Below are 13711 nucleotides of genomic sequence, written 5' to 3'. Positions count from 1 at the left end.
TTCGCTTCTAGTTTACAACTTTACTTGTAGCATCTTATTTCCAACTCCTTCCATGCAAGTACATTAAAATAACAGAGAACACCATTTGTCTCGAGAGGACAGCAACTGTAAACTGTCAAGAACAGTTCTACCAGCTAGGATACTGAATCTAATCAAGAAACTCACTCTATTCCYGACTGTACCACTGACTCACAGTATTTCCACAGCATCTTTTCACCTTTTGAGCCCAGTTTCCCCAAATTATAGTTAGTAATTCTTGTCCTTGCCTTAGTAAAATGGTCTGTGACTAATAATGAATAACATTATCTACGAAATTGACAGTATTACTGAAATACAGTCAGATAATGCCTTAGAATATACCTTACCTAATATGTGGCAGTAAAACCAAGGCAACCCAAGGCTGCGAAAGGTCAGTGATATCTTCATTCTCTGGTAACTGGATTAAAGACAGTACATGATCCAACACTGGCACCTGTGTCCTTCCTTCTTTTCTTGTTTGCTGTCTTATATTAGAGCTAAAAATAAAACCAAACTTTTTAGTAATATACAGTTGCATATCAGAGATTATTCCTTTTCCTCTCATGATATTTGAAATTAAATTTGCTACAACTAACAAAAAAGACTTGGATATCCCAAGGGGATTTTTCTATTAATTCCCTCCACAGGACAAAAGACCATCCAGTCATTTGAAGGCCGGGGGGCACAGAACATGGCCCAGAAGAAATGTCAGGTCTTTATTTGAAATTCAAGAAATACATATGGAAAGAAAGATGCCAGTTCCCAGTTAGATACCCTCACAGCTAGAAAGTATAGCCTCTAAGAGCACCTAACAGTCCTTTGTGTGACTGTCAGCATGTCTATGGCTCATTAATGACCTAGCTACTGGCAACGACTAATTGATGACAGAAAACAGCCAGTTAGGAAACATTCGGGGACTAAAACAGAATCACAGGTGAGCCCAAATCAACAACCACATCTTCCTGCAGGAAGGGCTGACACCATACTGCAACATATAACCAGGAGTACTTCACACCCCGTGGACAGCAAACTTTCCATTCCACCAATCACAGGCAAGAACGTGGCTGGAGGGCTACACAGACTTCACTCTTCAGGAAAGAAAAAAGCCAACGTCAAAGAATAGCGTCAAGAATGATGAGAGGTTTAAAAAACATGATATATGAGATATACTTCAAGGAATTAGGATTGCTGATCCACAGAAAAGAAGATTTCTGATGATCAAAGACTGTTACTTGTAAAAGCTGGATGCAAGGAGGAAGAAATAAATTGTTCTATGTTCCCTGAAGATGAGATAATGCAATGGATTTAATCTGTTGCAAAGAGAATTCCAGAAACTCAGGATTGGCACAGAAAAAGAAGCTTTCTAATCATAAATGCAGAAAAACACTGGAACAGACTGCCAGGGCAGCTGGGGAATCTCTAGGATGGGAAGTATTTGAGAACAGTTTGAACAGACATCTTTCAGGACTGGTTCAAGACTTGCTAATTCCATCCTAGATTAGAGATGGTATATACAGTATCTTGAGACCATTCCCAGTCCTATTTTCTATTATTGACATGGCAGGAGCACAAAGAAGCCCCAAGTAGGACCAAGATCCTATCAGCTATGTACTCTATATCACTGAAAATCCAAAAAGATCAACAGACTATGAAAGTAAGGGAAAAGAAATTGAAATCTATCCTTTTGACTCACATTCTTCTGCTCCCTAAACTCTAACGCCTTCACTCTATTAAATAAAAATTGAAAGAAACCCATGGAGTGGATTGTTTTTGAGAGAGAAAAAATTTTATATAAACAGTAAAATAAACTTGTAGGCAAAAGACCCGAATTACCGAAGCTACAGAGATCAGAACAAGCATCATCAACAGATTAGCAATGTTTGTTCTGTGCTTGACAACCGTGATCCCAAACTTTTCCCAAACATCTCCAGTGGAAAAGCATTCACTTTGTTGCAGCCAAGCTAGCTTTGCAACCATAAGCAGTCAAGCTGTGCCAGCACAGTGCTGTATCTAGATTAATTAGGTGCCCTTTGGTACCTAGCTATGCTCTGTGGTATGTATACTGTACTACTCCTCCAGAAGCTCCTGGACAAGACACAAACCTGTTCAGAAGAAGGTCAGGGCAAAGGCAGATTAGTCACGATGAGAACCAGGACTGCAGCACTTGCTGCAAAGATTAACTGCCCCCTGGTGCAGCATGCATCTGAGCATAGCAAAACTCACATCAAACGTCTACCACAACACTGGTTAGTCTTTTTATGAGTGGTAATCTTTCCAGAGGAGTATCTCTTCTCAAACCATCTCAAAAAGAAAAAAAAATGATCTCACAGCATCATTTTGTTTGCAGATCTGCCAGCACCGTTCTTATTTACATAACTCTGGCAAATAATAGGGAGAAACCTTTATGTAGCTCTGCATGCCCCAGCCTCCAGTCATGGAGTCATGCAGATGCGTCTATTCATTCCTGAACACAAGGAATCTCACCTGATGGACGATTCAGTGAAAATGAGAGGATATTTTTCAAATGCCATTGAGCCAAGGGTGGGAGGCTCTGCTTTCACCAGAATAAGTTTAGCCAAGATTGCCATTGCCTCATCCTTTGCGAGGGCATCTGTGCCAGAGAAGCAATGTTCAATGTACCCTAGAAAGCACGGAAGAAAATGCTGAAGAGAAAAAAGAAAGAAAAACAAAGTTTAGCAGTCTCTTTAATCCTGATTAAACCCCTAAGTAACCCAAGACACCAGCCACAGACTAAGCTGAACATTTATAAATGAATGAGCAAAGCACCGGACTTTTCATTAGTGCTGCAAGTCGCCAGCACACAGACATACCAGTACTCTGGTAGGGACAGCAATTTGATGCAAAAAATCTGCCCCAAATCCAGGCTTCTCAGGACATTCCAGATCCCTAACTTCGCACTCACCTCCCACTCCACCACAGCTTCTCCTAATACCTGAACTACACAGAAATGCTTTTTTTTTTCATATCATTTTCTAATGGTAATGGCTTTCATTCTTACTAGATCATGCCATAACTTTAAATATGTCACATCACCACACGAAACCGATTCAGCATTCAATGCAGATAAACATACTGCAGATCTCCCAGTTGTAGAAGGTTTTGCTGTTCAGCTGTGCATGCCATACATTTCTTACCCCTCCCTGTCAGTAATTTATGTGTCAACTAAAATAAACATAATACACAAAAACGTCCGCCTACCCTCTCAAACTGCTTCATTGTGAACATCACCTCAGAGAAGTCCAAAAGGAAGCGCCATTCAAACTTACTTCCAAATACCTGCAAGATGCAAATGAAAGGTTAATGGGAACATATGATAACTTTTAAATTCTGCAACTTTTGTCATTTTGTCTTGTTTATCAATCAACCATGCTTTGGACTCCGAGATGCTCAGCCTGGTTCTGTGCATATTTAGCAGGGTTTTTTAGTTCAGCTTCACTCCGCAATAGTTTCCAATGACAACTCAGGTACAGAAGCAGCACAGCCCTTTTAAACAAACCTGGCTAGATCTGTCCAAAGACAACTCAGCTATCTTTACCATGATCTGGAAAATGGTAGGTGGAAGTTCTAGGACTATAGCATAGACACAGCAACCATTAGCAGGAAGATTGGGTCCAAAAGATCTTTCAGTTTGGCACGTTTCCTGTGTAGCTCCTGGGGTATGAATCTTCCACATTTGGTTGCAGAAAGTTTACTACCTCAGAAGGAGAGCCGATCTCTGTGCTTCTGAAGGAACTGAGATATGAACCCTCCTTCATGGCACACAGTATCAGCGCGCTTCTCAGTGCTGAGATGTACCACATATAAATATGCACCGAGATCTCCCTTCCTTCAAATCGTAAGGACAGCTTTAAGCTCCCTCTAGTTTAGAAGAACTCCACATAAATATACTCAAATACTCGAAGGATCATGTCTTCCAATAAAAACTGGATTTCTACCACAGCCAGAACCAATCTTACTTCAACACAAGCCTACACTGAAGATCACATGAAATTTTATTTTTTTAAACAACTGCAACAGCCATATTTTCCCATTGCAAATCATTTGCGACATGCATTTTTTTAAGATGTATTTTCACCTACAAGGTATAACTATGATCCACGCTATAAATTGCAAAGTTATTGTGTATTGCAATAGGAAAACTGAAGAATCAGATTCCACAGTAGCATCTCCTATTAATAAAAAACATTTTAAAAGTATAAATACTTGAAGAACTGGGTTTGATAGGAATATATGTAACTAATCTTGTCAATGCTTCAGGAGCAATGGTAGTATTGAAATATGCCTATACGTTCTAAATCAAACCGTACTTGTCAGCAGTGTAGTTCACAAGGCTAGCCCATGCTCAATACCTTTGTCCAAATAGTGAAAAATGTACTTTTTGGAGAGCTGGGTTCTAACACAAGCTCACTGACCTGCTTTATAATCAAAGAGAGGACATGTTCCTTCTCTGTTCTCCCTCCCCTTTCTATATAGTCTATAGGTGTTTGAAGCAGAGTCTGTTTTTCATTGCACAGGTATCTGATGCAGTAGCATCACTATAACACAGTGACAATCTGTAAAACTCTCAAGCAGTCCTAAGACTACCGCAGGTATTATTTCAGGCATAGGGCAGCTTCTTTCTTGTCTTTGTAAGAACGGTAAGAGGAACCTTTATAGCCTGTTTCCTTGCCCAAAGTGGTAGTTTTGAAGTCAACTTGCTCTAGGGAGCCTCAGCTCTGAGATTTCTGCTACAAGAAGCAGTCTTTGTTACCTTTTCAATAGCTTCCTTGGTCAAAGCATCAGGCAAGAAAACATTCTCAGTCAGCAGTAAAGCAGAGATAGTGTTCAGCAAGGTTTTGCAGCAAGATGCCGACAGATCTGGTGTTTGTAATAATTTTATTAAAATCTGTGGAATGAAAGAGAGAGAACTAATATTTGTCTATTAAGTCAATGATTGTCTGGTCTGAATGACCTGGATAGTCTCTAGAGCCAGAGGACATACTGTTCTAAGCTCCAGCCCACCCACTGAAATATATCCTAATAGTTCTGCCCAAGTTTGAAGGCCACAATGCCAATATTTGAATCTATGGGGTCAAGTGCATGTGAATCTGATGGAACTTCACCATCACAGTCACAAGGGTCTCGTTCTCCCCCACAGTGGCCGGAATTACAGCTCAACATGATCTCTAGCAGCAGCAGCCCAGTTCTCCCCCTTGCTCATTTAAAAGACCACTACATATTATTACAGTATTTTGACAAAGGAAAATTCTCACGGGTTTGAAGAAGCAGTGACACTCCCAACAAATCTCTCTGTTCAGACTTTGCTCGAATTCTAAATCCACTTATACAGTAGAAATGTGCAAGAATGTTTTAGCTCAGCCCAACTCTTCCAGATTCAATAAAGACCTCTCTGGAGCATCAACCAAAGGGATTGTCTGACCTACCTGACAGACTTCCTCAGGCTGTGAGATTTTGGATCCATTTGCATGTTTTACTAGGATCAGATAAGCTTGCAGAATCCTTTCCATTTGTTCTGAAGCCATATGGCAGTTAGCCTTAGTTATTTTTCCCTGCAAATCTAACAGTGACTCCTGTTTAAATAAAAAGTGAAAATTTTCAGAGAAATGATCACTTGTTTCACTTCCTGCTACCTGAAAGGAATTCTAAAGAATCAATATTTCATCAGCCCAACAAACTATTGCTAACAGTCTTGTTCAACAAACGAAACCTCCCAGAAACAGTACATGAATCCCTAAAAATAAAGCACCTAAATGTTGACCAGATAAGTAAAAACCACGTACAAGGCTCATCATGCTGCATCACCCTGACCCAACACAGCACAGCACAAGGCAATCAACTGAGCTCCCTCAGACCTCAGATGATAACCTCCATACAGCAGTGTGCRAACAACCAAATTGAAAACACTCGGTGATTCAGAGGACTTGGCTCAACAAATCTAGTTCAGCTTAAGGAAAGAAGCCCTAACAACTCTCCAATCTGCAAAGGCCCAGGGACGTCTATCTCTGCAATGACAGATCCTGCAACTCTTCTTTGCCCAACTCTGGGACTGAGCTCCAAGTCATGCACACAGTAGGCCCCTTTCCATATATAGCACAGCCCAACCACCAGGACACTCTGAACTTACAAAAAGAAGGGTGGGATTTTCTCCCATGTATATGCCACTTAGTTAATGTTTCCAAAGGAGAGACAACCCAATCCTGCTCTTAGCACACAGATACTTTCACTAGTAAGTATAGATATTTTTTTCAGTCTTTCAGGGGTGGAGGGAAGGGAAAAAAAAAAARGAAAAGAAAAGCAATGTACCTCCAGGCACTTGAAGACAATGTCAAAATGCTCCCTATGGATATGCACTACAGCTGATCTGATCATCTGCTCAAATGCTTCTCCAACAGTTATCCATGGTAGTTCAATTTCTACTTCAGTAACAGGCCCCAACTTTAGCAGCATTAACTTCATAGCCTGCACAGGGAAAGAGCACATCATGTCCTTATTCTTTGAAAATAAATCTGGCGATCCTAAATTTAATGAGTGCAATATACTGCTAAAATCTCAGAGTGATCTGAATGCTCTGTAAAATGACTAGTGGGTAAAAATACAGCAATCATTTAAAATCCAAATTGTTTTTATACTAATTTAGAGAGTACAAAATTATGCTTAGTTATCAGCAGAGTCATTTTAATAGATAGGAATATAATATAGGAATGACTAAAAACAACCTCCCCATCTCAAAAAAGATTCTTAGAAGAAAATATTAGATCCTGTTAAATAACAAACAGCGTGCTTATCACTGAGGATCAAATGAGGTGAACAAGACAACAGTCAAAAGTTTCACTGAGCACTACTTAAGGCTCCATTACAGCAACATTTATACTAGCAGTTTTTTCTTATCTTTACCGTTTCTGCACAAGAGTGGAACATGTTTCGAACACCCTTGCACATCTCGAAAAGTAGCTGTCCCACACCTCCCACTTTCTCTGGGTGCTCCCCAAGATCAAGGAACATGAAATTGAAGAGTGCATTTTTATCAGAAACCTGCAAAACATAAGGAGAAAAAAAGTTATCTTTTATTAGAGCTGCAAAATTAGAAGAGGGAGCTCTGCAGAACCACCTTACTGTCCTAGCCTGGMCTTTCTGCAACAGTTCAAGCTCATTATTTCTGCAATAACCTAAGAAAATAGAATGAAGGAAAATGGTCAGCTATTCAATCACTACAGGTCCCCCAAACACACACAGGTCTACTGAGGCCACTGAAGTTGAAGTACATGCTTTTGATCATTCCGATGATTTTAGAGTAAAGCATGTGCATAAATGCACCATTAAACTTGTTCCAATTGGAATACAAAGGTCTCTGCACCAGTCTGGGAGGAGATGTGCATCAGCTGGATGCATAATCCAGTTATCCAAAACCATAACCATACTTGGGAATACTGCAAGGATTTCTGGTCCAAGATTTTGAAACCCTCTTTGTTTGAGGACTTGGTTTGAAGTTCAGCAATTTCTGAAAAAAAAAATCAAACAAGTATGCCAGGTCTCTCAACCTGAAGCAAAAACAGAGATGCTCAGATTTGCTAGTCACTGTCAGGAATCCTGGCTTTGTATAGTCTAAGTAAACGAAACACAACAGCTATCACTCCCTTTCCTTGATTGATCTTCCTGGGAACATTATATTCTCTGATTTTCAGGAGTGCAGAAACATTTTCAGAATATAACTTCTTTGTATAACTTGCGTTATACAAAAGCCTTGAAGCACTATTGAGCAAACGTGCAGTTACAAACTAAAGCCTCCCCACGTGAAATTACCTTACAACTTCAAGAAGTTTTAGGTAAATCAGCTGTGAACATTTGGTTTCACTGCTCTTGAAAGAGAAAGCACTAAGGCCTCTATTTGCCACTGGTGGTATCAAGTGTATGACAGAGACAAAATATTTTCAAAGAAAATGACAACTCGGGAGACACTGTGTGCCAGTTCAGACAAGGGCCAAGGGCCATGACAGAACGGAGACAGAGTCACAATACAAACATCTCACTTACCTTTCTCATTAGAAAGACAAAACTTTCAGCAGCAAAATTTCTGATGTGAAGTTTTTGGTGAGCCAGCAGGGTACTGTACAGACTACAAAGACASAAAACAATCCACTGTCTTAAAGGTAGTGCAGGGATTGGTTTTAAAAAGTTACATTTTCAGTTCACATTTCCACCCTTTACAACACTAAGAATCTGTACTTCTAGAGAAGGCAACTGGCCTTCCTCAACACCACTCCTTGTCACTCTCCCTATATAAAGCATATAGTTTTGCAAAGACAATCAAATGAGAAGCTAACATGTTTACATCTCATGTCAGACAACTTAGGTTCCAAGCAGACATACCTCTAACATCTCTGGATCCACACAGATCCACCTGCAGCATCAAGATTTTTAACAATCAGCAGTAATAGGTGAAACCAAACTTCATTTGATACACCAGAACTGCATTTTAGTTGCGTCTGAGCCACAGGCTCTCCTGTGCATATAAAGTTTCTAGAGATACAATTCAGAGGGGCAATGAATATTTGTAATTCCCCCGTAAACATCAGTAGTAATTGCAGGTGGCTCAGCACATGTTAAGTGCAAAAAGATTCGTGCCTCACACAGGCACAGTCAGGCAGATGTTCCTGCAATATGCTTGAAAGCTTTTGCTAGGTTGAGGAGAAAGCATCTCTAACCCATCTTTTGCTCCATCTGTTCCCAGTGGAAATTAGCAGTAAGCAACACAGGCCCTTAGGCTAGGGCCAAGAGAAGAAAAGACTTGCTACCACAGCAGCATAAGACTGAACAAGCAATCAGGCTATAGGTCCCTCCATCCCAATATCTGGTCTCCAGCAGCAGCGTTTTAAACCTTGCAAGTTTTAAACCTTGAGGAAGGGTTTAAAAACAAGGTAAGCACATAAAAAAACCAGCCTCCAACCATCTGCAGCTCAGGGTTCCCAAGCCAGCAGTGGTTCCTCTATATTTGACAACTTCCTCAAACTTGGTCAGTTTCTCTTTGAGCCTATAGCAACCTTCAGAATCCACAGCATCTGGTGCCAAGGAGTTTTACAGCATACAAAATTGTGCAGAACTCACTTGCTCTTTCACTAAACAGAGAGGAGTAAGGGAAGAATAAAAAGGGTAAAATCCTGGCAAAGGAATGATTAAAGACTCAAAAGAATCCATTTAATAGCTTAAATCTTGGGGTCTGCAACTGGGAAAGAAAGGAAGGATACAACTATGACCAAGGTACTTGACACGTATCCAGGAGACTTGTGTTGAATTTAGACTTTGTCACAGGTTTCCAAAACAACTCCAACAATCCAGTGTCTTTCTGAGCTTTGCTTTCCCAGTTGAGGAGGCTGCTTCCTCTTGTATCACCACCTGCATCCACCATACCAGGAGAAAAGGTGACCAAAGGCTAAAGTTTTCAGACTAACCCACATCCTTCCTCCAATGCAGTACCTCATGGAAGGCAGTGGTTCCTCAAAGGGGCTGATTATGAGAATAGGACTCATAGTCTGACTCTGAAAGCAGGAAAAGCATTCTAACAATTATACTGAAGCACTAAGTCATAATAATTAAGTGGCATTTACGCTCCCATAGCATGTAATAACTGCTGATCAAGACATATATTGAACATGGCCTTTACCTGTATATGTTGCATATGTCTTTCACCATCAATCTCCACAAGTATTTGTAGAGATAGGAAAGAGAAGTAAAAGCCCATTCCAGCAGCTCTGTGTCCTGTGTATCCAGTAACTTGGTGATGGCCAAGAAGAAGTCATGGAAGTGAGGATAGAAGTCAGCCTGGAGATCTCGAGCCAGCTGCACCACTAGGCTGGGTTTCAGACAACAAACTAGTGTTAGTGTATTTTAAAAAGGAACTAACAAAAACCTTGTAAAGTATTGCATAATCAAACTCCAAGCTCTGCGTTCAATGGAATGCAGGCCTTTTGAAAAGAAACATAGCAGGATGCTGGCTTCCTACTTTTATTTAAATAACGCCCACTACCCAACTGTGAATGGCAAGCATTTTATAACTAAAAAAATAGCAAATAATATTAAACAGGGAGACATAGATGATTCTGGCTGATACTCAGCAAGCACTCATGCTAGTTTGCTTGCCTTGCAGTAGTTATTTGTCTAAAAATAAATTCTTAGAAATATAATGCTCTATCAAAGAAATACTGCCACTTTGGGCATGTTATAGCTACACCTCTTTGTCACACACAATAAGGAAAAAGAGCACTCATGACAGTATTCACATCTACCCTATTATACTGCCAAGACTCCCTGGCTATATTTTATCASCATGTACTTACTCTAGCAGGGGTTGATAAGCAAGACTGCCCTTGATTTGCAAATGTGTCTTCAAGCTCTGCACGATGGCACTCTGGTAGTAGACCAGTTGGTTGAAGGACTGGCATTTGTTGGCTACTTCTTTGTAGAATTGCACTGTTCAAAACACAAAAGAGAAACCCTTAGCATTACAGTCCAGTTGCTCATAAACATGTAGGATCTTGAAGAAAAATAGCTCCCCAGAGCCCAACAGAAAGACTCAGTAGACTTCGCGTTCATAGGAAATGTATTTTAACACTTTCAGGCAAGTAAGAAAATGAATAAATAAAAATGAGGTACCAAAATGCTGAGTGAGGTTCAATTCCCTCCATTTCTGTAGTCCTTCAAAAAAGTAGGTTTCAACTTCCTGTCAAAATAAAGAACAAATATTAGCTTGTCAACTCTAAAGAATGTGACCCATAAAGAGGTTCAAATGAAGAAAACTATCAAGTGCCTCAAATATTTTCTTTAGGAATCTTTTAAGAAATCATGATGACTTCATTTCAAAAGGTGCTATGGAATCTGCTGGAAAATGAGACCTTCCTTTCTATATTCAAAACACATTTGAAAATACTTTCTGGTGACAGGGACCATTTGTGTAATTGCTTTAGACCTCTTGACTGGCCTTGATAATCCAGTACAGTGATCCACAGCCATCCCAGCACAAATGCTTTGAGATTTCTTTTGGCATCCTCACAGCCTTTGAGCAGGAAGTTCAAAACAACTGTTCAGCAGGCCAGGAGATAATTAACCTACCAACCACTACAATCGCAGTAACGATGTAAAGGACATATATAGACAATGTTTTTTTATGGTATCTCAAGACATATGCACATGCTTCACATACATTCATACATTTTGCAGGACTGGACCTAGAACTGCTGACTGTTAGAGCATCATCCTCCCCACTTAGAAGTACCTACAAGCTGCCCAGTCATATGGTGCAACCAGGGTCCTGTTGTCAAAAAACCTCTAAAGCAGTACTGTGAAGCAGGTCAGCATGAAAAGAGAAACAACACAGGAAATGAGAATCCAAGAAAGGCAACTCTTCCATACACTTCTTTCCAGTTCCTCCCAAAAGAAACTTTTTTTTACATGAATCTTTTGCGAAGCATATCTAGTGAAGTGATCTGAGATCTTCCTTAGGGAAAAGACTGCTACTGGTGTTCTCACCTCAGCGTAGCTTCCAGTTCTGTCGATCCGATGAATAATATCGATATTAATGTTACTTAAACGTTCCGAAAAGGTAAGAAACTGTAAAACAAAAGGACATATAATTTGTTTTGTTCTATTCTGAAAGTAGGCCTTCTAAATTACTCCCAATAACATACACAGCACAAACTATGAAAAACAGCAACGAAAAAATTTCAAAAGATGGGCTATTAGATGGCATCTGCCAAAAAGAGAGGTTCTGTTAACAGTTGTATCAGAATCTTAAGACAAATACTAAGGAAGTGAGCAGAGGTTCTTTTTAACTGAAGAAGGGAATAAAAACAATAAAAATCCCATGGCATCTACAACTGAAGAAAGACAGTAACATTCTGCATAGAGATAAAAACAACCTTCTCCTCTCCTTGCCTTTCAAAAACAAACATTTGTACCTCATGCACAAGGGCCCATTCAATACAGCTGTCTCCAAAACATGGACAAAAAGACACAGATTTCTAACAGACTGTACAACTTTTTTTTCTTTTTGGAAACAACACATAAGTTAAAACCCTAATGGATTTATTTATTTATTTTATTTACTTCAGTTCTCAATATTAGTCCTAGTGCAGCTYCGGCGCACAGTGAACAAGTGGTTTAGACACGTGCAGGATTTCATGAATTCGAGTGCAAAAGGGAAGAAAATGCCCACAGCTACCGAGTGAAAATACATACAGGAAAAAGAAGGGGATACTAATATCAGCTCTCACARGTCAGGCGGGAAAAAATAAAATAAAGGAGTTTAAAGCAAATAAAATAAAGGAGTCTAAAGCAAATATTCGTGATGCTGTTGTGAGCTTCTGCTCCCTACTTGGGTTTTTTATACTCGTTTATCAACGCGAACACGGCGTCTCACAGGGGCGGTCCAAAGCGCGGCCCGGCTCGGGGCGCCCCGCGCCCCCCAGGCCGGGCCGGGCCCCCCCGGAGCCCGGCAGCCGGGGCGCACGCTTAACCGCCGGGCTCCGCTCCGCGGCCCCGCGCCGCCCGGACACCCGCCGTCGCCACGGCCGCTCACCCGGTGCGTGTTCTCCGACTTGTGGGCGGCGGATTTGCCCTTCATGGCGGCCGCGGGCCCGCGCTCCCCCTCCCCGCACGTGCGGCCCTACGCGCCGGGCGCCGCCATGCCGGCCGGGGCTGCCGGGAGCAGGAGGCGGCCCCGCCGGCGGAAGGCAGCGAGAGGGGCGGCGCCGGAGCCCGAGGAGCCCGAGCCCGGGCCCGGGCCGGAGCGGGGCGGGCTGCGGCGCGGAGCAGGTGGCAGCGGCCGTAGCTGGGGGCACGGGAAGGCGCCGCTGGGGCCGCACTAGCCCCCCTCGCCCCACACTGGGGGGGGGGTGAGGTGGGGGGCTGGGTGGTGGCAGGAGGGTTTGAGATGCCCCAGGGCATACAGGGCTTGAGAGCTGCCCTGGGGATTGAAACAAGCTGGTTTCAGGTCATACTTGATACCATATCGAGGGTCCCAGTGTTGTAGATAACGGTTTTCGGTAACACCAGTGACCACCGTGTCTTTGGAGGAGGGGARATGTTCTCCCGACACCCCCATGCCRTCAGGACGTGTCCGGTTGGCCCCCATTTTGCAGGGGACACRAAGCAGCTAGCGCCCAGGCGCACCGGCAGACGCACAGCCCCACTGGGGTGAGCGGCACAGCAGCCCCGGCGAGGGGAGTGAGTGGCAGGGTGCTCCCGGCCCCACAGGGATCACCCTCATCATCTGCACCAGGCAGAGCCCACGTGGCTGCGGCCAGGCTCGTACTCGTCCGTCTGAAATTTGGTGTCTCTGTCCCCTTCAGWGATCTTCAGCCTTGGTGACAGGTCAAACACATTCCCAATGCAGAAAAGAGACTTTCCGAGTCTTTCTGAGCTGCCAAGGGGGACTGGAACCAGGAGCTGAGGAAGGATAGGACCTTTTGTGTACCAACATCTGCCTCCACCTTACTTAGTCSTTGCCTTGCCTGTGACAAGCATTTCCTTGTGGACTGGCTGAGGCAACCTGCCTCCAGTCCTCAGCACTGAGCAGGGCAATACCCTTGTTCTGCTATAGCATAAAAAAGTGCAGTGTGCTGAGACGCTGAGGTGATGGAGGAAGAGATCCAGTAGTATCTGCACAGGAAAAAGCAGTACC

The 13711-nt window shown here is 42.3% G+C and overlaps 1 protein-coding gene across 1 annotated transcript in view; it reads right to left on the bottom strand.

Annotated features, from left to right (window-relative positions):
• UTP20 (UTP20 small subunit processome component) overlaps positions 1-12742 on the bottom strand; it is a 64708-nt gene extending 51966 nt beyond the window's left edge. The window contains exons 1-13 of the mRNA XM_085321352.1: positions 12608-12742; positions 11560-11640; positions 10687-10753; positions 10371-10503; positions 9698-9886; positions 8071-8152; positions 6934-7071; positions 6343-6498; positions 5463-5609; positions 4790-4924; positions 3238-3315; positions 2503-2681; positions 366-515 (exon numbers count right to left, since the gene is read on the bottom strand). Of these exons, the coding sequence (XP_085177478.1) occupies positions 366-515; positions 2503-2681; positions 3238-3315; positions 4790-4924; positions 5463-5609; positions 6343-6498; positions 6934-7071; positions 8071-8152; positions 9698-9886; positions 10371-10503; positions 10687-10753; positions 11560-11640; positions 12608-12652 (1580 nt within the window). The 5' untranslated portion in view covers positions 12653-12742. The remainder of the gene's footprint in view (positions 1-365; positions 516-2502; positions 2682-3237; positions 3316-4789; positions 4925-5462; positions 5610-6342; positions 6499-6933; positions 7072-8070; positions 8153-9697; positions 9887-10370; positions 10504-10686; positions 10754-11559; positions 11641-12607) is intronic.
• Between the last annotated feature and the right edge of the window lie 969 nt (positions 12743-13711).

The sequence above is a fragment of the Rhea americana genome, unplaced genomic scaffold, assembly GCF_003343005.1.
Source record: "Rhea americana isolate MKP2758 unplaced genomic scaffold, rheAme1 scaffold_69, whole genome shotgun sequence".
NCBI lineage: Eukaryota > Metazoa > Chordata > Aves > Rheiformes > Rheidae > Rhea > Rhea americana.
This window is presented reverse-complemented; position numbering and strand designations above follow the sequence as displayed.